At 45.7% G+C, this 25991-nt stretch overlaps 1 protein-coding gene across 4 annotated transcripts in view; it reads right to left on the reverse strand.

Annotated features, from left to right (window-relative positions):
• iqub (IQ motif and ubiquitin domain containing) overlaps positions 1-25991 on the reverse strand; it is a 75171-nt gene that overhangs the window by 21308 nt on the left and 27872 nt on the right. For all 4 annotated transcript variants that reach the window (XM_067999810.1, XM_067999811.1, XM_067999812.1 and 1 more), the window contains 8 exons: positions 23484-23630; positions 21119-21265; positions 19856-19996; positions 18383-18514; positions 17745-17879; positions 13714-13881; positions 11645-11823; positions 143-298 (listed from right to left, as the gene is read on the reverse strand). In XM_067999810.1, coding sequence (XP_067855911.1) covers positions 143-298; positions 11645-11823; positions 13714-13881; positions 17745-17879; positions 18383-18514; positions 19856-19996; positions 21119-21265; positions 23484-23630 — 1205 coding nt within the window. The remainder of the gene's footprint in view (positions 1-142; positions 299-11644; positions 11824-13713; positions 13882-17744; positions 17880-18382; positions 18515-19855; positions 19997-21118; positions 21266-23483; positions 23631-25991) is intronic.

The following is a 25991-nucleotide window of genomic DNA, read 5'->3' on the forward strand; positions in this document are numbered from 1 at the left end:
CTAAACCAACAAATTGATATTTGACTTGTCATTTGTGGGAATAGAGTGCCAGAATTGTGCAGCTGTATGTCTGATTTAGAAATGTAATGAAATATTGGCAAAGAAGTTTACAATGTAGCCAGTAACCTTAACTATAACTCACCGCTTTCAACCTCTGGGCATGGTATTGTGCAGCAGTGAAATACTTTCCTGGTGTAATCAATTTATCTGTGATATTGGACACATAACAGCCAATTTTGGTCATCTGTGTGGAGGTGCGATTTGCTGTTTGTTGGTACTGATTCTTCTCAGAAACTGTCTATACAAAAAAGATAACATTTATTATTTAAATTTACCAGGAAAATAAACATTTTTACAAGAAGTGCAGTGATCTAAAACTTTGTGGAGAACTAACAAACCCATCACAAATCCATTTTCTGATTTTCACATGAATAATTTATTTCTTAATATACTTCACCATGCTAATAATTATGTTAATTAACTCCAGGCATGCAAGGGCCAATTTTCTGGGACCAGCAAGCAGCTAGCACAATGCTAGCCAAAAGCAACAACAACAACGTGCACTTATGTACATAATAAACATAGTAAAACATCCCAAGGCACTTCACAGGAGCATCATCAAACAAAATTTGACACCAAGCCACTTAAGTAGATATTAGGACAACTGACCGAAAGCTTGGTCAAAGAGGTAGGTTTTAAGAAGGAGAGAGATGTAGAGAGGCAGAGAGGTTTAGGGAGGGAATTCCAGAGCTTAGAGCCTAGGCAGCTGAAGGCAATCAGTCAATGGTGGAGCGATTAAAATCGGGGATGCGCAAGAGGCCAGATTTGGAGGAGTGCAAAGATCTCGGAGGGCTGCAGGGTGGAGGAGGGTACAGAGATAGGGAGGCATGAAGCAGTGGAGGGATTTGAAAACAAGGATGAGAATTTTAAAATTGAGCCATTGCCGGACTGGGAGCCAATGCAGGTCAGTGAGCACAGGGGTGTTGGGTGAACAGGACTTGGTGCAATTTGGGATATGGACAGCAGAGTTTTGGATGAGCTCAAGTTTATGGAGGGTGCAAGGTGGGAGGCTAGCCAGGAGAGCATTGTAATAGTCGAGTCTAAAGGTAATATAAGCATGGATGAGGGTTTCAGCACCAGATAAGCTGAGGCAGGGGCAGAGACAGGCGATGTTACGGAGGTGGAACTAGGCAGTCTTGGTGATAGAGAGGATATGGGATCGAAAACTCAGCTCAGGGTCAAATAGCTCGCCAAGGTTGCGAACAGTCTGGTTCGGCCTCAGACAGTGGCCTGGGAGAGCGATGGAGTTGGTGGTTAGGGAACGGAGTTGGTGGTGGGGACCGAAGAAAATGGCTTTGGTTTTCCCCAATATTTAATTGGAGGAAATTTCTGCTCATCTAATACTGAATGTCAGACAAGTAGCGTGACAAATCAGAGACAATGGAGGGGTCAAGAGAGATGGTGGTGAGGTAAAGCTGGGTGTTGTCAGCGTACATGTGGAACCTGATGTGTTTTCAGATGATGTCTCCGAGGGGCAGCATGTAGATGAGAAATTGGAGGGGGCTAAGGATAGATCCTTGGGGGACTCGAGGTAACCTTGTGGAAAGGGAAGCCATTGCAGGTGATTCTCTTGCTACGACTGGAGAGGAATGGAATCAGGCGAGGGCAGTTCCTCCCACCTGGACAATGGAGGAGAGGCTTTGGAGGAGGACGATGTGGTCAACCGTGTCAAAGGCTGCAGACAGGTCGAGAAGGAGGAACAGTTTACCACGGTCACAGTCACATAGGATGTCATTTGTGACTTTGATAAAGGTCGTTTCAGCGTTATGGAAGGGGCAGAAACCTGATTGAAGGGGTTCAAGCATGGAGTGATGGGAAAGATGGGCACGGATTTGGGAGCACACTGAGTTTCCCACAATTATTTTCAGAGAGCTAGCTTGATGACTGGGACTGGAAATCACCTTGTTGCTGCAAATTAAAGTTATACCACCACTTAAAGGCCGCATAGGGATGCAAAAATCCTTAGCTGTGCAGTCCGATAGAAATTGCTGACTAGGCACTACGGTGACACCGTTTTAGCCACATACACTAATTTAAGTAGAAAACACCTTACAAATGCAATACAGGCAAATGTACTTTGCATGTATATTTACTTAACAAACATCTGTCACCATTTAGTAACCAAGGAAGTAAAGCTCACAGCAATCAAAAGCATTTGCACATTCTGCTTTTTATCTTACCATTTTACCAACAAACGCACAAAGGTTAAAGCACACACGCATGCACTTGAACCTGTTGGCTAGCCTTTGCCAAGGCAGAATAGGATGGGCAGGGGCAGAAGGAAGTGCCATTAAAAAGTAAAGTGAAAGGAATCTGCCACATTTTGGAATTTCAAACTATCCCAGCATGATGTAATGTGTGTTAAAAATGCTACTTTGAGCTAAACTAAGTTCTTAAAGGGTTAAATTCATAGAAAAGCAGGGCTTGCAGGTGGAAATTAGGGGCTCGATTTTAGGGTCGGGTTACCTGCGGGTTTCCAGCGGGGGGGCCCCGAAAATCCCGATCTCCGGTCACGTGACCGGATCGCGACGAAATCCCGGCCACTTCCGGGTACCGCGCTGACGTGCGGGGCTGCGCGCGCAAGCCCCGCTGGTGGGAATCCCGCAGGCAATTAAAGCCAGCGGGGTTCCACTTGAGAGTACTTACCTTGCTCGTTGTGGTCAGTTAATGAGCTGAAGCAGCTGTCAAAAGAGGAAGTGTGGGATTTTAGGTTCAACGCAGTCAGTTTCCCACACTGGGGGAAACAGTACCTTTCAAACCAGGCGTGTTGCAGCCAGCAGCCTGTGGCAGGTGCCGAGGTGCGCTCCACGGGGGAGAGCCCTCACCCACGCAGGAGGCCACCGCGTCACATAGGGCAACCCCTGCCCTCCACCACCCCCCGCCAAGCCAGAGGACAGACCGACACGAAACCGCAGCCCCAGTCCGAGGACCCACCCACCTACCCTGCACAACCCCTCAGACCAACACCTGCCAGATGGGTGGTGCGTTGACATCGTCGGAGGACGAACAGGATGACCAGCCCCAGCAGCCTCGCAGTCCACGCCGTCCGCCTCGGAGAGGTGGGGCCCCCCAACACGGTGCTGCGGCACACCCACCTGCACAGCAGGAGGGAGGGCAACCGCAGAGAGAGATGCGTCGCAGGAGGCACTACCCTCCGCACAGGGTGTACAGAGCGAGGCTCAGCTTCATGGACCTCTCCGAGGAGCAGTGCATACGGAGGCTCAGAGTCAATCGCCAGGCAGTCGCCGACATCTGCAGCCTCCTTAACGATGAGCTGCTCCCTGATGGACCGAGCAGCATCTTCTTACCTGTCGCCGTCAAAGTCACCACTGCCCTCAACTTCTTCGCATCCGGTTCCTTCCAGGGTGCCACCGGGGACATCACCGGGGTCTGTCAGTCCTCTGCACACAAGTGCATAAGGCAGGTCACCGATGGGTTGTTCCGCAGGGCCTCCCACTACATCAACTTCGCCATGGACGAGCGCAGCCAGATGGAGAGGGCGGTTGGATTCCATGCCATGGCCGGCTTCCCACGGGTGCAGGGTGTAATCGACTGCACCCACATCGCAATACGGGCACCTCCGCATGAGCCAGGGCTGTTCATCAACAGGAAGGGGTATCACTCCATGAACGCCCAGCTCATCTGTGACCACCGCCAGAGATTCCTACACGTGTGCGCCAGATACCCCGGCAGCTGCCACGATGCCTTCATCCTCAGGGAGTCCGCCCTCCCGCCCATCCTGCAGGCACCCAACGCCGGCAACGGCTGGCTCCTCGGCGACAAGGGGTATCCCCTACACACGTGGCTCATGACACCTCCGAGGAACCCCATCACCGAGCCGGAGCGTCGGTACAATGACAGCCACACTGCTACCAGGTCTACAATTGAGCAGACCATAGGGCTTCTCAAGATGCGCTTCAGGTGCCTTGATCGTTCTGGGGGAGCGCTCCAATACACACCATTCAGAGTGGGACGAATCATAGTTGTCTGCTGTGCCCTGCACAACATGGCCCAACAGAGAGGGGTGCCGCTGGAGGAGGCCCCATCCACACCCGCCACCCACATTGAGGAAGGCGAGGGCGAGGAGGAGGAGGAGGAGGAGGAGGAGGAGGAGGAGGCGGAGGAGGAGGAGGAGGCGGAGGAGGAGGACGCGCCAGAGGATGTTGGATGACCCATGCGCCAAGCCGCGACTCACCGGGATGGTCGCCGGGCCAGGGAGGCACTCATACGTCAACGGTTCTCCTAGAGTCAGACACTGCGAGGCGCTCGCATCTCCTCACCTGCACATGCGAGCGGCCATACCAGCCCCCTCCACTGAAGAGTGCTGCCAGTAATCCTGCACCCACAGCAGTGTGCCCAATCGGTGGCAGCAGGTGTTCGCCGTCATGATGGCCTCCACGGAACGCAACTATTGCACAAGCCGCGGAAGAATGGACGAGAGGTGGCAGGAGTGGTGAGAATAGACTATTTAATATCTCGAATGTGACATTATATAAGAAAAAAAGTACAAAATAATAAACACCCTGGTGTATTCCCTTTGTGATTATAAGGCCTTTGCAATTCTTTTCCGGGAACCCCTACGTGGTGCTACCCCTGTGGCTCCAGCAGAGGTAGTGGCAGGTTGCTCGTCTTCTTGCCTTGACCGGGTAGATGCTTTTGGCGGACGGCCCCTGGGTTTCGGTGCCCGTGACGGCACCTCCACAGACTGCTCCTCCTGCACCGGGGCAGGGGCAGACTCGGCCACCTGGAGAGGAGGCACCATTGCGGGTACTGGTTGAGAGGTGGGCGACGGGTGGGACGTGGGGACGCCTTGAGAGGCGTCCCCGCTTCCATGTCCCCGGTCACCATCATCCCTCTCTTGGCCTCGGCCCACATCACCCCTTCCACCCTGCTGGACGGCAGTTTGGATGGCATGTGTGAGGCCTTGCAAGGCCACCCCTAGTGTATCCCTCAGCCTGTTGGTGGCGTCGGAATGTTGCTCACCCTGAATCCGTACAGACGTTGTCAGGGCCTGCATGGACTCGATCTGGAGCTGTGCGTGACGCTCGAGGGAGGCCAGCCTGTCCTCCACCGCAGACAGTCCCGCACCTACCTGCGACACTGTGTCGCCGGTACCCTCCTGTGCCTGCGCCACCAATGCCCACATGCAGGAGTTGGACTCCTCCATCGCCTGCGCTATTGTGGACAATGCGCGCGGCACCTCTGCCAGTACCTCAGCAATTAGCTGGTGGCCCTCGACGACTCTCCTTTTCACTGGTGGCCCCCTGGGTTCAGCATCTGGGTCCGGCTGAGCAGAGCCTGGAGATGAGTGCTCCCTCCGTCGCGGACCCTCCGCGGCTGCCCCTGCCACCAGGGTCTGCTCATGCTCACTCGTGCACGGTGACTCACCAAGTGCTACCCCAACTAGTTGGCGAGGGGGACCCACCGAGGTGCGTGTCTCTGCGCTGGTGGATGGTTGGCTCTGATGTGACGATGCACCCTCAGAGACCGCCATGTCCTCTGAGGAATCGCCCTCCACGATCGCTTCACCCAAAAACGGACCTGCAAGAGAAAAGAGGGCACTTTGAGGCATGTGGACCAACTTGACAGTGCGCCTGATGGCAGGTGATGAGACGGTAACTCGCGATCATGAGTGTTGAGTGTCAGCTTTCCCTTACCGGCCGTTTCGGCAGCGACACACTCGCCATCGGCCACCGACAGGCAATGTCGCGTGCGGGCGAGGTCGAGCGCCTCCACCTCTGCGTCGGTGAGCTCCACCACTTGCGGCGGCCCACCTCCGGTGCGTGCCCTTTCCCTATTGTTCTTGCTTCTCTTCTCCTGTGAAGGCAAAACACAGATGTGTGAGTGGGTGTGTCTTGCATCGTGAGACGCATCGAGCATCGGTGTGGTTGGGTTGAGCGTGGCGCGGAACGGATGGGAGGAAGCGTGGGCCACGTGCCCATCCCATTGCATGGGGATTGGGGTGTGTGGTCGTGTTCGGGTGGGGTCAGGGATGGTGGGTACTTGCGTGCACGGCGAGGATGGTGAATGAGTGGCTGTGAGGATTGCTGATGGAGCGCAGTGGTGGCTGTGCAGGAGGGGGTTGTGATCTGCTTGGCGTGATGGTGGGGACGGGATGTGGGAGGGTGCGTTGGTGTACTCACCTTGCCAGACCCAGTCAGGTCATTGAAGCGCTTGCGGCACTGCTCCCAAGTCCTTGGGGTGTTGCCCCTGCTGCTCACCTCCGCCGCCACCTCTGCCCATGCCTTCCTGGTTGCGGCGGCAGGGAACTTGCGCCCATCTTCTGGGAAGAGTGTTTCCCTCCTCCTCCTCACGCCCTCCAGCATCAGCTGCAGTGCCAGATCTGAAAAACGGGGCGCAGCCTTTCCCCTTTGCTGAGCCATCGTCTCAAACCGCTTGCTTGTAGCAGGAGGGGCTTTGGGAGACTGCCCCTTTAACTGGAGCTCCTACATCGCGTCGACGGTACTGCGCATGCGCAGCCGGCCGGCACGCAGCTGGGGAGCGCAGAACCCGGAAGCAGGGCTTAATCGGTCCAATTATCCCGCGATCGCGTGGGGGACGCACACGATTAGCCGTCCACGTTTTCCACGCTCCCGGAGGACCACCCGCTGGGAACCCGCAGGCCTGCTAAATTCGAGCCCTAGGTGTCAGACAGGACCAGCATGCTGGAGACAATGGAAGATAGTTTGACATTCTGGTGGTCATTCCCACTCATTGCTGTTGCGTTTACCCTAATCATTTGAACTCAGCATGAGCCATTGCCAAGGCAGGCAAGAGGTTGGATAGTCAGTTTGATTAAAAGCAAACAGGCTTTAAAAAAAAGCTGTGGAACCTAGAAGCAGTCAGGCAGCAAAGGGTTGCTAGAAAGATCAAATACAGGAGGGAGGAGTTAAAAAAAATAACTTTAAGTCAAGCAAGATGACCCAATGAAGTGGGTTAGCATAACATATGTACTATTTTTATGTTAAGTGAAAACAAGTTGTATTGATGGAAATAAGTGAATCAGATCATAATTGTTGCTCTGCATGTTCACCTCACGGAAAATATAGCTGCTTAATAATTCAAATATAGTCTTATCTCACTAAGTGTACACTCAATCTGCTTTTGGAGAGATTTAAGAAGTACACATGCAAACGACATGAGTATTCAGTCCAAAGGTTATTGGATTCTATTATGCAAGTAGATACAGGGTAGCACAAGTCAACTCCCACAAAAGTAAGATGCACAGCACATTAAAGGAACAACCGCTACCACTGAACCCAAGAAGGTATCTATGGCAGACCTGATTTTGTAACTGAAACCCAATGTGGGAGCATAAAAGTCTGCAACATGTGATGGAGCGATGCAGCACTAGACCCCTGTTTAATGCCTGGCAAAGTAGAGGTGCTGCTTCATAAGGTTAGTGCAAGGAAGGTTGTCCTGTTTTGTATTCCACAGCACTCTCCCCAGACAACAATGGCACATGATGCCTGGCAGAAGGTGATGACCAGGCTCAAAGCAATACCTGTATTACCTGGAAACAGAGGCAAAAGTAGAAGGCATACTTAAGGAATCTATCAAAACAGCAGTACCATCCTCCTGTTCTGTGTTTTCATGCTGACCTATGCAAAGCCCTCACACAACCTTACAGCTCTTTCAATGCATTTTATGCATACCCATACTCCAGCAGACTACACACTCATGCTGCAACTTACAGTTAAAAGCTTTCGCTCAGTAGTAGCACTCTTGCCTCTGAGTCATAAGGTCGTGCGTTCAAGCCCCACTCCAGAAACTTGAACTCATAATCCAGGCTAACACTCCAGTGCAGTACTGAACTATTGGAGGTGCCGTCTCTTGGATGAAAGGTTAAACCGAGGCCCCGTCTGTCCTCTCAGGTGGATAGAAAAGATCCCATGTTAGTATTCAAAGAGCAGGGGAGTTTTTCCACTGTCCTGGCCAGTATTATCCCTCAACCAATATCACTAAAAACAGATTATCTGGTAACGTCTCTCAATGCTGTTTGTGGAACTTTACCATGCTCAAATTCGCTGCCGTGTTTCCCTACATTACAACAGTGACTACACTTCAAAAGCACTTCATTGGCTGTAAAGCATTTTGGGACGTCCCGAGTCCCAGTTCAACACAAACAAAGTACAGCAAGGTCAACTGGAAGCAGAAACCAATATGACACACTTCTTTCAAATACAAGGAGCTCTGAAAGGCCACAAAGTGACTTAACAGATTCACTCATTTTAGATGGACCTAGAAAGATTTTGATAATGTTCCTGCAAGAACAACATTGTAACTGATGAAAAACATTAGAAAATTGGCCTTACATGCCCTATAATGCTGCACATAAAACCAGGAGTAGTTACATAGAGTCTGCAGCAAAGAAACAGGCCATTCGAACCAAGTGTCTATGGCGGCATTTATGCTCCACACGAGCATCCTCCCACCTCTCTTTATCTAACCCCATCAGAATACCCTTATATTCCTTTCTCCTTCATGTGCTTATCCAGCTTCCCTTCTATGCTATTCACCTCAACCATTCCTTGTGGTAGCGAGTTTCACATTCTTACCACTCATTGGGGTAAAGAAGTTTCTCCTGAATTCCCTATTGAAAATATTGGTGACTATCTTATATTTATGTCCCCTAAGTTTTGGTCTCCCCCACAAGTGGAAATATCTTCTCCATGTCTACTTTATCAAACCCCATCATAATTTTTAACGACCTCTATTAGATCACCCCTCAGCTTTCTCTTTTTTTTCAACCCAATTTGATTATATTTTTGAGATATTTCCAACTCCAGCTCTGATTGGGTTTGCTTTAAAGAAACAAAACAACAGTTGCTTGTCGCTTTACCTGCCTCAGTTGGGTAAAAAGTTTTCTTTACAGTTTATTGGCCGGGCTTCTCAATGGAATATCGCATGGGAATACAGCATTCCATCTGGGGAAAGGAAAACTAACACAAGTGTGCTCACCACTTGATTTACAGTTCCTGCCACTATTCAAAATGGATGTGGAGAAATTAGCAGTGAAGCAGCATGCCATTCCTGAAGGGTCACCTGACAGGAAAGGACTTTTGAAAAGTATGTTGAATTTTTCATAAAAGTAATCATAGAATCATAGAAAATAAGAGCAAGAGTAGGCCATTCGGCCCCTTCGGGCCTGCTCCGCCATTCAAAATGATCATGACTGATAGTCTAACTCAGTACTCTGTTCCCGCTTTTTCCCCATATCCCTTGATCCATTCAGCATTAAGAAATATATCTATCTCCTTCTTGAATATATTTAATGACTTTGCCTCCACTGCCTTCTGTGGGAGAGAATTCCACAGGTTCACCACCCTCTGAGTGAAGAAATTTCTCATCTCGATTCTAAATGGCATACTCCGTATCCTGAGACTGTGACCCCTTGCTATGGATTTCCCAGCCATCGGGAACATCCTCCCTGTATCTAGTCTGTCTAGTCCTGTTAGAATTTTATATGTTTCAATGAGATCACCTCTCATTCTTCTAAACTCGAGTGAATATAGGCCTAGTCGACCCAATCTCTCCTCATACGTCAGTCCTGCCATCCCAGGAATCAGTCTGGTAAACCTTCGTTGCACTCCCTCCATAGCAAGGACATCCTTCCTCGGATAAGGAGACCAAAACTGCACACAATACTCCAGATGTGGTCTCACTAAGGCCCTGTACAACTGCAGTATGACATCCCTGTTCCTGTACTCAAATCCTCTTGCAACGAACGCCAACATACCATTCGCCTTCCTGCTTGCTGCACCTGAATGCTCGCTTTCAGTGACTGGTGTACAAGGACACCCAGGTCTCATTGCACCTCCCCTTTTCCCAATCTATCACCATTCAGATAATAATCTGTCTTTCTGTTTTTACAACCAAAGTGGATAACCTCACATTTATCCACGTTATACTGCATCTGCCATGTTCTTGCCTACTCACCCAACTTGTCTAAATCACATTGGAGCCTCTTTGCATCCTCACAGCTCCCATTCCACCCCAGCTTTGTGTCGTCTGCAAACTTGGAAATGTTACATTTAGTTCCCTCATCCAAATCATTGATATATATTGTGAATAGCTGGGGCCCAAGCACTGATCCCTGTGGTACCCCACTAGTCACTGCCTGCCACCCGGAAAAAGACCCGTTTATTCCTACTCTCTGCTTCCTGTCTGTCAACCAATTCTCAACCCATGCCAGTATATTCCCCCCAATCCCATGTACTTTAATTTTGCACACTAACCTCTTGTGTGGGACCTTATCAAAAGCCTTATGAAAATCCCCTATCTATTCTACTAATTACCTTCTCAAAAAACTCCAGTAGATTTGTTAAGCATAATTTCCCTTTCATAAACCCATGCTGACTTTGTCCAATCCCGTTAATGCCTTCCAAGTGTTCTGTTATCACATCCTTTATAATAGACTCTAGCATTTTCCCCACCACTGATGTTAGGGTAACTGGTCTGTAATTCCCTGTTATTTCTCTCCCTCCTTTTTTAAATAGTGGGGTTACATTTGCCACCCTCCAATCTGTAGGAACTGTTCCACAATCTATAGAATTTTGGAAGATGATCACCAATGCATCCACTATTTCCAGGGCCACTTCCTTTAGTATTCTGGGATGTGGATTATCAGGCCCTGGGGATTTGTCAGCCTTTAGTCCCATTAATTTCCCCAGCACTATTTTTTTTTACCAATACTGATTTCCTTCAGTTCCTCCCTCTCACTAGACCCTTGGTTCCCTAACATTTCCAAGAGGTTACTTGTGTCCTCCATTGTGAAGACAGAACCAAAGTATGTGTTTAATTGTTCTGCCATTTCTTTGTTCCCCATTATAATTTCCCCCATTTCTGACTGTAAGGGACCTACATTTGTCTTCACTAATCTTTTTCTCGACATATTTATAGAAGCTTTTACAATCAGTTTTTATGTTCCCTGCTAGCTTACTCTCATACTCTATCTTTCCCCTCTTAATCAATCTCTTTGTCCTCCTTTGCTGAATTCTAAACTGCTCCCAATCCTCAGGCCTTGCCACTTTTTCTGGCAATTTTATATGTCTCCTCTTTGGATCTAATACTATCCCTAATTTCTTTTGTAAGCCACGGTTGAGCCACCTTTCCTGTTTTATTTTTACGCCAGACAGGAATGAATAATTGTTGTAATTCCTGCACACAATATTAGCCATTGCCTATCTACGGTCATCCCTTTTAGTAAAGTTCCCCAATATATCCTAGCCAACTCACACCTCATACTTTCGTAATTTCCTTTATTTAGATTCAGAACCCTAGTTTTGGATTCAACTACTTCACTCTCCATCTTAATGAGGAATTCTATCATGTTATGGTTGCTCTTCCCTAAAGGACCCCGCACAACAAGATTGTTAATTAATCCTTTCTCATTGCACAATATCCAGTCTAGGATCACCTGTTCTCTAGTTGGTTCCTCAACATATTGGTCTAGAAATTACACAGGCAGAGAGGAAATAATAAATAAAGTCCTTACATAACAAAATAGCAGATTAAAGCTGATAATGTTGCAAGTTTTAAAAAAAAATCTGACAAATTACACAACTAAAGGGTTTCATTCTACCTGCGTCTCCCTGCAGAACTTCTCCACAGAACAACAGTTTGTTCTCCTTTTTGATGGGGTCTGTGTTCCTGCATGATGGAATTCTGTTCCTGTAAGTTTGTGCTTGTAGCCACCCAAAAATGGCTTGTGATAGGCAAGTCTTTCAATCTCTACCACCACAGAGCAACATGTCTTGTCATCTACAAGAAATTAGTGTTACTTTTTTGTTGTTGAGAAAAAACACATTTTCAGAATATCCATTTGTCTGTATGCAAATCTTTTAATCCTGTCTGTTTTTCTCCAATAATTTGGTTTAATGAAATTTGCATACTAGACTTATTGAATGTATAAATGACATCTTACATTCTTGTTTTAGTTGTAATAAATACCTCACTATAACGAAGAACATGATTATATACCAGCTGAATTAATGGTGTGGAACCTTGTGCTGTTCAGGATAACTGTGGAATTCGAGGCAGGGGCCACTAGACACATGCAGCCATCGGTAATGCACTGAACTTTAGGAAAAACTTACAAGATGGAAAAAGTGCAGTCCTCCATGGGGAAAATGATCAAGGATTTAGCCCATCCAAATAAGGCTTCTAGCACCTGACTATACCACCCCCAATTGCCTCGCAGCACATCTGGCTACATAATTGGCCCCATAATGTTCACATTGTATAATTTAAAACAGTGCAATCTCAGTTCTATCACAGAAACAATTATAATTAATTGAATACAAAATATTAAATCTATCAATCAAGTATTTGCACATAGCTTTACAGTTATTAACCTTCTCCCAGGCATCTTGCGTGTGCTGCTTGAGTAGGTGAGAGAAACCTGCCCTTTGATTTTTCCTTACCATCCTCCCGTCTCTAGTAAAAGATGAAACTGTGCTGACAGCTCAGCTGAGACTGTAAGCTTATTGAGTGAGGAATTGCAGGTGTGAGACCATGTTCTACTATTCCTTGGTACAGCATGTCAGTACACTAGCATAGCATACCACTGGCTACTCAGAGAGATTAAAATATCTATAGTGAGACAATGGCCCAGAAATTGCTTTAAAAAGAACGGTGAGCTCAACAGCGCTCACTGTTGTTAGTGGTGAAATCGAGGAACAAGTTTCGGCATTCGCACATGCACAGTGAATTGCAGAAATCTGGAACTTGCTCCTCCTGGTTCGCTGGCAATATGACTGCTTCAAATTAAAGGGATATCGTTGGTTAGAATCAGTGGAAACAATGTACAGCACTGACGTGCTCTTCTACCCAGCTAGAAAGTAACTAATATTGCCACAAAACAGGTACGTTTAAAAATACCAGGTCTAAACTAAGTTTTAACAGTAAGTCTTAATGACTGCCAAACAACTAAATATTAACTTTCAAAAATGTGGCATCTCATTACTTCTTATTTTAATAGCTTTTGGTTATTAAATTTTTTTTTAAAAACGTTTCCCTTCTGTATCTTTTATTTAATTCCATTATTTCTTACCCTCTTTTTTTTCCTCGCTGTCTATAACTGTTTTTACAAATGATTTTAGTGTTGTACCTTTTGCTTCCTGGATTTTACATTCCAGCTTGCAGAAAATGTTCGCAGCTTGTCAAAAATGCTGCAATCTGATTGGTCGAGGGGAGAGTGTGCTCTTCTTGCTTCTCCCATGAGTACTAGTTAACGCTGGGCTCTTCTCTGCTTCCTAATAGAGGAAGTGCACCCAGTAAAGACCGGGGTAAGTTAATGGGTTAGTATACATCTATGGAGCGGTGAGCACTGTTGGATTGCGACTCCGAGCAATTTCTGGGCCAACTATGGCTCTGGGACTTACGTCACTCACATCTCCATTTTTCTTGCAACTGGTCAGACACTTATGAGCTGACAACATGGGTCAGGCCGTCCACACATCTTAAACGGAAATGGAGCCAACAGATCAAGAATGAAAAAAAAAGGCCTTTTGGCTCATTAATGACATTCTCTCCAATACCTTAACTCTTTCGTTATAACAGTAACTGCATTTTAAGCTAAGCAGTCTTATATAAATCTGAATAGATTTGTTGAAATCTGTAATATCCATGGGGATGCTGCTTTTGCGCTACCTTTATGAACTTTGACAGTTATCACATCAGATGTGGCAGACTCCTGTTGTGGTCTGATTAGTTTGATTGGGTACTTTTCAGGGTCAGTAGATGCCAGTTCAACCTGGATAGCTCCATGTGGCCTGACTCCTAAATCTACCAGTGTTTCATGATCCTTAACTGTTCTGCCTAAAACAGAAAAGAATGTTAGTTCATCAACACTCAAATTTTCATTGGATGCTCAAACCTTTGGAATATGTACTAGGCTGAGGTTCAAAAACTATTTCATGATACATTCATTCAACACGAAGATAGCACAGCATTCATAATATAGTGAAAACATTCAAAATCTAATTACTTCATAACATTTTGAAAAAATATTGCTTTAATTGCAATTCTGGTAAGTTATTACCTTCAAACAATTTATCATAATATTACAGTCTACAGAATACTGCTTCGGTTTCTCTGATTCAAACTTCAGCTAATAAGGCAAATGTTCCCATCTCTCTGCTAGGCACAAGCAGCATTACAAAGAATACACACCCTTGCCTTCGTCCAGATACTCTGTGTGGGCTTCCAGCGCAACAATTTGGGCCCCCAATAAACACTTCTCTCAGTTTTCTCTCGGCAGTGAGGCATCCAAGAATGAGTCTGCAGACTGCAACTCTCCAAGCAGCAAAACTGGCATGGTCTCCCTAACTTCAAACAATCATTATCTTGAATAGAGCTCCACCACAAAATCACTGGCTGGGCATGCAGGCAAGTACCTTCCTGCCAGCAACCCTCTATGCATCCTCGCAGGTAAAATCTGCAGGAATGATGAAAACACCCCACAGTATTATTAATATTGATGTCCTGGAGGGAGGCTTGCATTGCATTTAGGGTGGCTCTTGGCCAATCAGCCCTCTCCCCACTATACTGCAGCAACAATCTCTCAGAGGCACTCACTGCAAATGGTTTCAAGACAGAAAAAGGCAAGCACATCATAAATGCACTAAACAAATCAACAGAGATTATTCAACCTTATAGAGCAAAAGAATGAGCCTGCATCTGAACCAAACTGATCCGATATAAATCCATACATAAATCTCAGTGGGGGTTCAGATTTGCAGTTTCATGAATTTATCAAGAATCAGAAGCTCCAAACCAGTTAAAAATAGATAAACTTAAAATCATGGCTACAAAAGACATTGGCCCCAAAAACCCATGTTCCTGCTTTGTCATCGTAACAATGGAGGGGCAGGGCTTCCATTACGCCACTTACTTATGTGCCTGACCCTATTGGAATTCCAGGCAATTAACATACAATGGGCAGTTGCCCATGCCAGTATCAGCTGGGAGGTTGGAAAGTCACTGATCACTTTGAGACTAGCTGCTGTAAGGAAACCGGCTTTAAAAAATCTTGTGGGCCCCACTTCAAAGTAATGGAGTTAGCGGGTCATTTTCAGAATTTTGAAACACAAAACATGTTGGTGGCACAGAGGCAGGACTAGCAGGAATTCTAGTAGGCAATGTAATCTTGCCAATACCACTTCCATCTGTGACTTCAAGCTGCAAATTAATGGATGCTAGAACATCCCTGCTACAGTGCTTCTGGAACAGGGATGTTTATCTAGGATTGCAACGGGATCTTGATAAATTGGGCCAGTGGGCCGATGAATGGCAGATGGAGTTTAATTTAGATAAATGTGAGGTGATGCATTTTGGTAGATCGAATCGGGCCAGGACCTACTCCGTTAATGGTAGGGCGTTGGGGAGAGTTATAGAACAAAGAGATCTGGGAGTACAGATTCATAGCTCCTTGAAAGTGGAGTCACAGGTGGATAGGGTGGTGAAGAAGGCATTCAGCATGCTTGGTTTCATTGGTCAGAACATTGAATGCAGGAGTTGGGATGTCTTGTTGAAGTTGTACAGGGCATTGGTGAGGCCACACTTGGAGTACTGTGTACAGTTCTGGTCACCCTATTATAGAAAGGATATTATTAAACTAGAAAGAGTGCAGAAAAGATTTACTAGGATGCTACCGGGACTTGATGGTTTGACTTACAGGGAGAGGTTAGACAGACTGGGACTTTTTTCCCTGGAGAGCAGGAGGTTAAGGGGTGATCTTATCGAAGTCTATAAAATAATGAGGGGCATAGATAAGGTCGATAGTCAAAATCTTTTCCCAAAGGTAGGGGAGTCTATAACGAGGGGGCATAGATTTAAGGTGAGAGGGGAGAGATACAAAAGGGTCCAGAGGGGCAATTTTTTCACTCAAAGGGTGGTGAGTGTCTGGAACGAGCTGCCAGAGGCAGTAGTAGAGGCGGGTACAATTTTGTCTTTTAAAAAGCATTTGGACAGTTACATGGGTAAGATGGGTATAGAGGGATATGGGCCAAGTGCAGGCAATTGGGACTAGCTTAGTGGTATAAACTGGGCGACATGGACATGTTGGGCCGAAGGGCCTGTTTCCATGTTGTAACTTCTATGATTCTATGAACAGGATGGAGACCCGGTATAAATGGCTACCGGTCCAAGAGAGAAAAATCTTATCTCGACTGTGCTCCAAAGCCACCAAAAAGATTGCAGATTTTTTGTGGGATTGCATTCCACTTGGAATTGTATATCAAGCTCATTTAATTTGGCTTAGTCTGGTCTGTATTTCTTCAGTCAGGACTGTGACACGTTATAGGAAAGATACCAGGGATGAGGGTTTATAATTATGTACATAGACTTCAGTAGTTAGGGCTTTCTTCACTGATGCTCAAAAGGTTTTTTTTATTCATTCATGGGATGTGGGCGTCGCTGGCGAGGCCAGCATTTATTGCCCATCCCTAATTGCCCTTGAGAAGGTGGTGGTGAGCCACCTTCTTGAACCGCTGCAATCCGTGTGGTGAAGGTTCTCCCACAGTGCTGTTAGGAAGGGAGTTCCAGGATTTTGACCCAGCAACGATGAAGGAACGGCGATATATTTCCAAGTCGGGATGGTGTGTGACTTGGAGGGGAACGTGTTGGTGGTGGTGTTCCCATGTGCCTGCTGCTCTTGTCCTTCTAGGTGGTAGAGGTCGTGGGTTTGGGAGGTGCTGTCGAAGAAGCCTTGGCAAGTTGTTGCAGTGCATCCTGTGGATGGTACACACTGCAGCCACAGTGCGCCAGTGGGGAAGGGAGTAAATGTTTAGGGTGGTGGATGGGGTGCCAATCAAGCGGGCTGCTTTGTCCTGGATGGTGTCGAGCTTCTTGAGTATTGTTTGAGCTGCACTCATCCAGGCAAGTGGAGAGTATTCCATCACACTCCTGACTTGTGCCTTGTAGATGGTGGAAAGGCTTTGGGGAGTCAAGAGGTGGGTCACTTGCCGCAGAATACCCAGCCGCTGACCTGCTCTTGTAGCCACAGTATTTATATGGCTGATCCAGTTAAGTTTCTGGTCAATGGTGACCCCCAGGATGTTGATGGTGGGGGATTTGGCGATGGTAATACCATTGAATATCAAGGGGAGGTGGTTAGACACTCTCTTGTTGGAGATAGTCATTGCCTGGCACTTGTCTGGCGTGAATGTTACTTGCCACTTATCAGCCCAAGCCTGGATGTTGTCCAGGTCTTGCTGCATGTGGGCACGGACTGCTTCATTATCTGAGGGGTTGCAAAAGGTTGGGGGGGGGGATTGACCTGATAAAGGGCATCACGAAAATTAAAAATTATTTTCACCGATCATAACCTATCACAATTTAACCTGCCAGTGAATTAAATGGAAGGTTAAAAAAAAATTCTTTACACAGGCGGTTGGAATGTAGAGTTCTCTGCCACATATTGTTGTTGAAGCAGAGACCATGAGTACTTTCAAAAGGGAAGTGGAAAGTTGTCTGAAATGGAATAAGAATATTTGGGGAGCAAGCAGGAGTGGGATTAGGTGGCACACTGGGACAGGGCTGATGGGCCAAATGGACGGTTTCTGTGCTGGAACATTCTATGATTGACAATACATTTGCTCTGCAATACATTTTGCAGAAATTCAGGAAACATGCATGTCAGGTGTTTTCATATCAGCGACTTATTTTTGCTTCAGGCTTACTGTCACACGTTATTTGCAGCATGCGCGCCGGTAATTTCAATTCTTTTCCAAATCGCAGTTTTAGCTTCCCTGCCGTAAGGCAGATGGGGAGTGCCACTGTCATAACATCACCAGTAGGAAGTAGGGCAACTTTAACTAAATTTAAAAATACAATAAATTAGTTTGCACACCTGAAAAAAGGTATAATTTTTTAGTAGTGTTCTATAGGCCATACATTTGAATTGTTTAAAAGCAAACAAAACTTCATTATTTATACTATAAGCTTGCTTAACAAAACCACTACCGCAACAGCCCCTCCAAAAATTAGCATATTTAAGAAAAAGCTTTTGTATCAGAATTAAAATTAACTGGAAATGCACATTTGTAGAATTCAAAATCCTTCTGCTTCTGTACAGTTTTGACCATTCTTTAATCAGCTTGCTGGTGTACAGAATTTATGAATATTCAGTCAGATTATGCAAATTTTAAAATTTGGCAAATCTTTCAAACCATTATATACCTCCCAACAGCCATATATTATACTAGTTAAAATACTGAAATAAAATTACAACTCTTGCTGTCAAATCAGATACTAATGTAATATACATAAATTCGACCTGGTAATTCAGTATTAAGTTCAAACCTTTGGCAGTCATTACCTGTGGCTGTACTACTTGCAATGTCTGGTGATGGAGTCTTTGATGGTGCAGGATATGACTGCAATACCGATCTCTTTTTTAAGTCTCTATCAGCGGCAGTTGTAGGAGGTTGATAAAGCAAACATTCAATAGCTGAACAGCAGGGAGAAAATGAAAAAGATAATGTAAAATTTAACAGATATGAAGAAATACATAGCTGGTACAATATAGTGAGATGGGCTCCTTAAATTCGTATCCCATTAGTCCGTATGACTGGAGAATGGTACAGCTTTTTGCATTACCACTGTTTTTTGCAATGATTAATTCATACATTTCTCCTTTCCTAATTGACTGAAATGAACAGAAAACATCAGATTTCCATTGTATTTGCCTCTTTCTTTCTTGTCAATGTTGTCTTCTTCTATTTTTTTAAAAAAAGATTCTTATTTGCTATAGTTGACTCCTTGCCGGGGTACAGTTCTATGGGCACTGGTCACCATTATTGATATGCGAGTCTTGATTAAAAGTTTCAGTGTGCTATTCAGCTGTGGGAGAGGTCACAGCTGTGCCTGATCCTGTACTTCCCAGATGTTCATACAGTGATCATAGGAAGTCCCAACAGAAGCAGGAGCCCTGGCTGATTTTCCCATTCTTAACCCAGGGTTCTCAGGCTTCTATCATTGTCCTGGTGGAGAAAATCTAATTCAGTGAAGACTTGGGGAGCAAAACTAGGACCTGCTTGATTGGTATAGCTCAACTGCTCATTGAATAAACTTGCTGGACACTGAGCTGAATGCACACAATAATGATCAGATGCCAACCTGGCCAGTTCTGATGCATTACTCAGCCTCTCCTCCCCCTTGTACTGCACATCAAGCCTAGTTTGCTAGCTTCTTCCAATAAAAATCAGGCATTTTGACGTCACCCCACTGCTCAGCTTCTTCTCCCAGTGGCTGATCTGTTTAAAGTGTGGCTGAGTTGAGCAGACATTGTTAAATGTACAGTAATTTGCTGAAGTTACATTCATCTACACAAACTCCATTCACTAGTGCTTTAAACAGCTAGGCTCCAAGGCTCAGATTGAGAGTTCCCTCCCAGAACTATAGTTTCGGTGATTTTTAATTAATGTGGCAATTTGCGATCTGTAACATATTTGAGCATTTCAAAGCAGTTTGAATAAAGTAGAACTGACATTAATTTTTGACAAACTGTAACCTGGGTATGCCAAGGCACTGTGTGTGGAATGGGAGCAAGCAGATTTACACCCATGAACCATCTGGAGAAATGAATAAAAACATTTTGTTTGATAATTCTGTTCAGATACTTCCAAGCATCTGAATGTAGAGCTGACTTAGGAACAGGTCACTAGAAAATGGCATTTGCGGTGGAAATTTCTAAAAATAATTTGAAACATAGCCAATAAAATTGAGCAATTCAATAGTATTTTGCTTATAAATGAGCTGTAAAAACAAGCCCTTCAGTTGTCAGCTTTACCTTTTATTCTGGAATCAAGATCTGGTGACTCGGTTTCTGCTGGTTTTATTTTACCATGCATAGCCTCGATAGCAAGCATCTGTGCTTCTAGTTTCTCTCTCAATTCTTCACAAGTTACAGAAGGTTCAATTACTGGACTCTCTACAGGGTAAAGTAGTAGGTGAGAAAACAACACAGTTTTAATAAAAACTAACAAAAGGAAAGCAAAGTCCATAGTTGCTGGTGTAACTAATTTGAGTAACATGGACAGATACAGCAAACCAAGGCAATCCAGGGGTGTAGTATGTTCATACTAGCAAATGGATTCACAGATATATAAAAATACAAAAAGAGTGAGTAAAGACCATCAGGGTCCATCAAGCTTGACCCATTCAGCCAACAGTGCACACCTTCTAGTCCTACCATCCCTATCCATCTCAAATAACTAACTAGACTAAGTCCGATCCCTTCAGCATTTTAAAAACTGCAATCATATTTGCTCTAAGCCTGCATTTCTCATAAGTAAATAAGCCTAATTCTTGAAGCCTATCCTCATAAGTAAGAGCCCTTAGGCTAGGCATCATTCTGGTCATTCCCCTCTGCACCTTTTCCAAAGCTTCAATATCCACACATTACCACTCTAGTGCTCAGCAAAGGGGGAAGAGCCAGTTGCACAGAACAAGTCCAAGCACTTAACCCCTACAGGCTGAACACAAAAAATGCCAGCTAAGCCCCTAAAGAGCTCTCACGAATCCTCTAGTGAGCACTTGCACAATCACATAGGCAGAGGCTTGGGAACAGAAAGAAATGCCTTATCATGCCTCTCAAAAACATTTCAAAACACTTCAGGTACAATGAATTACTTTGTAATGTACTGATGTAAGCAAACATGTCAAGATCGCTTAAATAGCATAGAAATGAATGATCAGTTAATCTTTTTTTTTGGTGGTATAGGATAAGAGAGCGAAATCAGCCAAGGCACTGAGAAAACTCACTGTTCTTAGTAAAGTGCCATAAAATCTTTATATTACCTCTGAACCAATCTATTTTCTGGCAAAATAGTGTGTGCTGAGAGGGATAGGGAGGAATAATTGAAAAACTAAACACAAATCACTATTCTATGTGTGGAAAAATTATGAAGTTGCACAGTAGTGACTGAATATATTGTGCTCACTGCAGACACAAGCTCACAATCCTTGCTTACAAATCTCTGCTAATAATATGAACTATAGTAAAACTGAACAACTCAAAAGCACTTTGTTAGTAAGTAAGATTGTACATTACGTTCCGGCTTCTCATTTGATGGATCATCAGAGACAATTGGTATAGGGCTTTCTGTTGGAGTATATTTAGTCGAGTCCAAACCTATATCGTCTTCTTCCACACCAGCTTTGCTAGACTCTATAATTGTAAGTCCTTCTGCTGTCGTATCTTTATTCATTTTCATTTGTTCAGGAGAGTTCAACAGAAAAAAAAGGAGGGCAAGTGAAAATGTTAATTAAAGAGAAATTTTGACAGGATACATTGTTGTTTGAATAAAAGTTGATTTTTATAAACCTGGATAGCCATAGTAAACTGATGTGATGCGGTGACATGACTGATAAATAGCCCAATACATTGTGCTGCAAACTTGTTTCTTCCCACACTTCTGCATCCACTCAAAATTTACAACTTAATCCACTTAAAAACTTCAATCATATCTGCTCTAAGCCTGCATTTTGTAAGCTTAATTCTTGAAGCCTATCCTCATAAGTAAGAGCCCTAAGGCTAGGCATCATTCTGGTCATTCCCCTCTGCACCTTCTCCAAAGCTTCAATATCCACACATTACCACTTTAGAGCTCAGCAAAGGGGGAAAGGCCAGTTGCACAGAGCAAGTCCAAGCACTTATGAGTTTTTGATCTCATTTGGGCTACAGCGGTAGTAGCCGATTTGAGACCAGGTGCTTCTTTACAGGGATGGAAGGAAAAAATCAACAAGTGAATTACCGTGTGCCATTCTTGCACACTTCTTGGGGCACGGTTTCACGGCAACCCCGGTGATACATTTTGACAGGAAGAACGAGGAGAGGCAACATATAATAAATAGTACAATTCTAAAGGAGGTGCAGGAACAGAGAGACCTGAGGGTATATGTGCACAAATCGCTGAAGGTGGCAGGGCAGGTTGAGAAAGCAGTTAAAAAAAGCATACAGGATCCTGGGCTTTATAAATAGAGGCATAGAGTACAAAAACAAGGAAGTTATGTTGAACCTTTATAAAACACTGGTTTAGCCACAACTGGAGTATTGTGTCCAATTCTGGGCACTGCACTTTAGGAAGGATGTGAAGGCCTTAGAGAGGGTGCAGAAAAGATTTACTAGAATGGTTCCAGGGATGAGGGACTTCAGTTATGTGGATAGACTGGAGAAGCTGGGGTTGTTCTCCTTAGAGCAGAGAAGATTGAGAGGAGATTTGATAGAAGTGTTTAAAATCATGAAGGGTTTAGATAAAGTAAACAAAGAGAAACTGTTCCCATTGGCAGAAGGATCGAGAACCAGAGGGCACAGATTTAAGGTGATTGGCAAAAGAACCAAAGGCGACGTGAGGAAGAACTTTTTTTACGCAGCAAGTAGTTAGGATTTGGAATGCGCTGCCTGAAAGGGTGGTGGATGCAGATTCAATCATGGCTTTCAAAAAGGAATTGGACAAATATTTGAAGAGAAAAAATTTGCAGGGCTACGGGGAAAGAGAGGGGGAATGGGGCTAACTGGATTGCTCTTACAAAGAACCGGCACAGGCTCAATGGGCCGAATGGCCTCTTTCTGTGCTGTAAGATTCTATGATTCTATGACTCCTGACAACACGCAAAAGAATGGTGCATGGCTTAAGTGGAATTACTAAAACAAGAGGGGAAACATAAATAAGCAACCATCATGAAGTTCCACAACAGAAACACGCTGTGGTCAGTCTAACTTTCTTCAAAGCTTCAATATCCACACATTATCACTCTAGGGCTCAGCAAAGGGGGAAGGGCCAGTTGGACAGGGCAAGTCCAAGCACTCATCCCCCTACAGGGTGAAAATGAAAATTGCTAGCAAAGCCCCTAAAGATGTCTCATGAATCCTCTAGTGAGTATTTGCACAATTACATGGGCAGATGCTTGGAAACAGAAACGTCTTATCGTGCCACTTAGAACCATTTCAAAATACTTCCAATACAATGAATTACATTGTAATGTACTGATGTAAGCAAACATTTCAGCCGTTTTGCACACTGCGAGATCCCACAAGTAGCAATGAAATGAATGAGCGGTCAATCTGTTTTTTTTGTGGTGTAGATTGAGAAAGGGGTATTGGCCAAGACACTGAAAACTCCCTGCTCTTAGAAAAGTGCCATAAAATCTTTATAGTACACCTGAACCAATCTATTCTCTGGCAAAATGGTGCATGCTGAAATGGATGTAGAGGAATAATTGAAAAAGTACACATAAATCACTATTTTACGTGTGGAAAAATTCATGAACAAGTTGCACAGTCGTGATTGAATATATTGTGCTTACTGCAGACACAAGCTCACAATCCTTGCTTACAAATCTCTGCTAATAATTTGAACTACAGTAAAACCAAACAACTCAAAAGCACTTAACTAATAAGTAAAATTGTACATTACCTACTGGCTTTTCATTTGATGGATCATCAGAAACAATTGGGAGAGGACATTCTGGTGTAGTATATTTGGTATGGCCCAAACATATAGCATCTTCTCCCACACCAGTTTTGTTACAATCTATAATTATAAGTCCTTCTGTTGTCGTATCTTTATTTGTATTCATTTGTTCAGGAGAGTTCAACAGAAAAAAAAGAGGGCAAGTGAAAATGTTAATTAAAAAGAAATTTTGACAGGATACATTGTTGTTTGAATAAAAGTTGATTTTTATAAACCTGGATAACCATAGTAAACTGATGTGATGCGGTAACACGACTGATAAATAGGCCCATACATTGTGCTGCAAACTTATTTCTTCCCACACTTCTGCATCCACTGAGTTTTTGATCTCATTTGGGCTACAGCAGTAGTTGCCGATTTGAGACCAGGGGCGTCATTTTAGCACCCGCTATCGGGTGCGTTCTCGGCGGGGGGGGGCTCCGAAAATCGGAGAATCCCGGAGCTGGACCAGAGCCCGCCCCGAACCCGCGCACTTCGGGGTTCCCCGCTGACGCGCCGGCGTGCGCGCGCAGCCCCCGCTGGTGGGAATCCCGCAGGCAATTAAAGCCAGCGGGATGCCACTTGAGAGTATTTACCTTGGTATTTCAGGTCATTAACAGACCTGATTAAGGGATTATGTGAGGAGGGGTGGGATTTTAGAGCAAACTGGGACTGTTTCCCACACTGGGGGAAACACTCCCAGGTCAAATGGACGTGTTGCAGCTGTCAGCCTGTGGCAGCTGCAAAGGTCCATTTGACAGGTGGGGGGGGGGGAAGACCCTCACCCATTGCAGGAGGCCACTCTGTCACTTGGGACAAAGTTTGGCCTCCACCACCCTCCTCCTGACAGTCAAAGTCACCAACCTGCATACTTACCCCGGGGTCCGGAGACATGTACCTACCTTGCGGACCCCCTCAGATGTACATCTTGCGGATGGGGGCCGCCGTAGCTGCAGTCATGACCTCCTCGGAGGGCGAACAGCATCACCAGCCTCACCATCCACCTCTGACAGGTGGAGCTCCACAACAGAGTGCTGTGACACATCCACCTGTACAGCAGGAGGGAGGGCTACCGCAGAGAGAGATGTGTCGCAGCCTCCTGGACCTCTCTGAGCAGCAGTGCACACGGAGGCTCAGAGTCACCCGACATGTAGTCGTGGACATCTGCAGCCTCTTTCATGCCGAGCTGCTCCTGGCTGGCCCGAGCACCATCTTCTTACCTGTCGCTGTCAAAGTCACCACTGCCCTCAACAACTTCTCCTCCGCATCCTTCCAGGGTGCCACCGGGGACATCACCGATGTCTCCCAGTCGTCTGCGCAAAAGAGCCCTGCAAATACACCTACACCCACTCTGCAATGACACAATGGGTGGCATCAGTTGTGGGTCCTCATAGTGATCCTCAAGAGAGGGCATTATTGCACAAACCAGACAGGATTCACGAAGACATGGCAGTAGTGGTGCCAATATATGTAATGAGTTGGTCAGAAATTCAATATAAGTAACACCCGTGACAAACCCTCAAACACCCTTGTGCATCCCCTTCATGCTCACGACACGTTTGCCTTACGCTGCCTACTGCACATATGTGATGCATGCCCTGTGGCTGCAGCACAGGTAGTGGCAGGTTGAGTGAGGCTGGCCGTGAAAGAGATGCACGAGAAGTTGAGTATGAGATAGAGCCATGAGATTGTATGAGGATTGGGTTGAGTGGTAGTGGCGGGATGAGCACTGGCGAGGTGAGTAGGTGCAGGTAAGATGAGGATGAGGTTTGAGTGGGTATGAGGGGTGATGTGACAGAGTAGTGTTGGCAGTGCTGAAGGAGATGTGGGGTGGGGGCAGTGATGTGGCAGACGGAGTGTAGGGGAAAGACTACGTGTACTCACTTTGGCTGACCTACTGAGGTCATTGGAGCGCCTCCTGCACTGTATGCAGATGGGCGATATGTTGGTTGCGCTGGTGACCTCCTCTGCCACCTCGAGCCAGGCCTTCCTGGTGGCAGAGGCAGGCCGTTTCCTCCCGCCCGCCGGGAGGAAGATCTCTGTCCTCCCCCTCCTCCTCACCCCATGTATTGATACCTGGAGTGAGGCATCATTAAACTGGGAGCAGCCTTCCCCCTGGGCTGCTCCATGCTGTAATTTTTTCTATTTGTTGCAGCATCTGTCAGTGGAGGACTGCCCCTTTAAATAGAGCGCCTCCAGCTGACAGATCGTACTGCGCATGCGCAACCCGCCCGACGCGCAGATCAGCAGTGGGGAACCCGGAGGAGCAGGTAAGTGGATCCAATTAGTGGATTGTCTGCTACAATCGCGCGGGAAGCTGACTAATTTCACCGGGCGCGTTACCCACGTGCCCGATAGCCCCCCCGCCGAGAACCCGCAGCCCTGTTAACATCGGGCCCCAGGTGTTTCTTTACAGGGATGGAGGGAAAAATTAACAAGTGAATTACTATGTGCCATTCTTGCATGGTTTCA

The sequence above is a fragment of the Heptranchias perlo genome, chromosome 18 (assembly GCF_035084215.1).
Source record: "Heptranchias perlo isolate sHepPer1 chromosome 18, sHepPer1.hap1, whole genome shotgun sequence".
NCBI lineage: Eukaryota > Metazoa > Chordata > Chondrichthyes > Hexanchiformes > Hexanchidae > Heptranchias > Heptranchias perlo.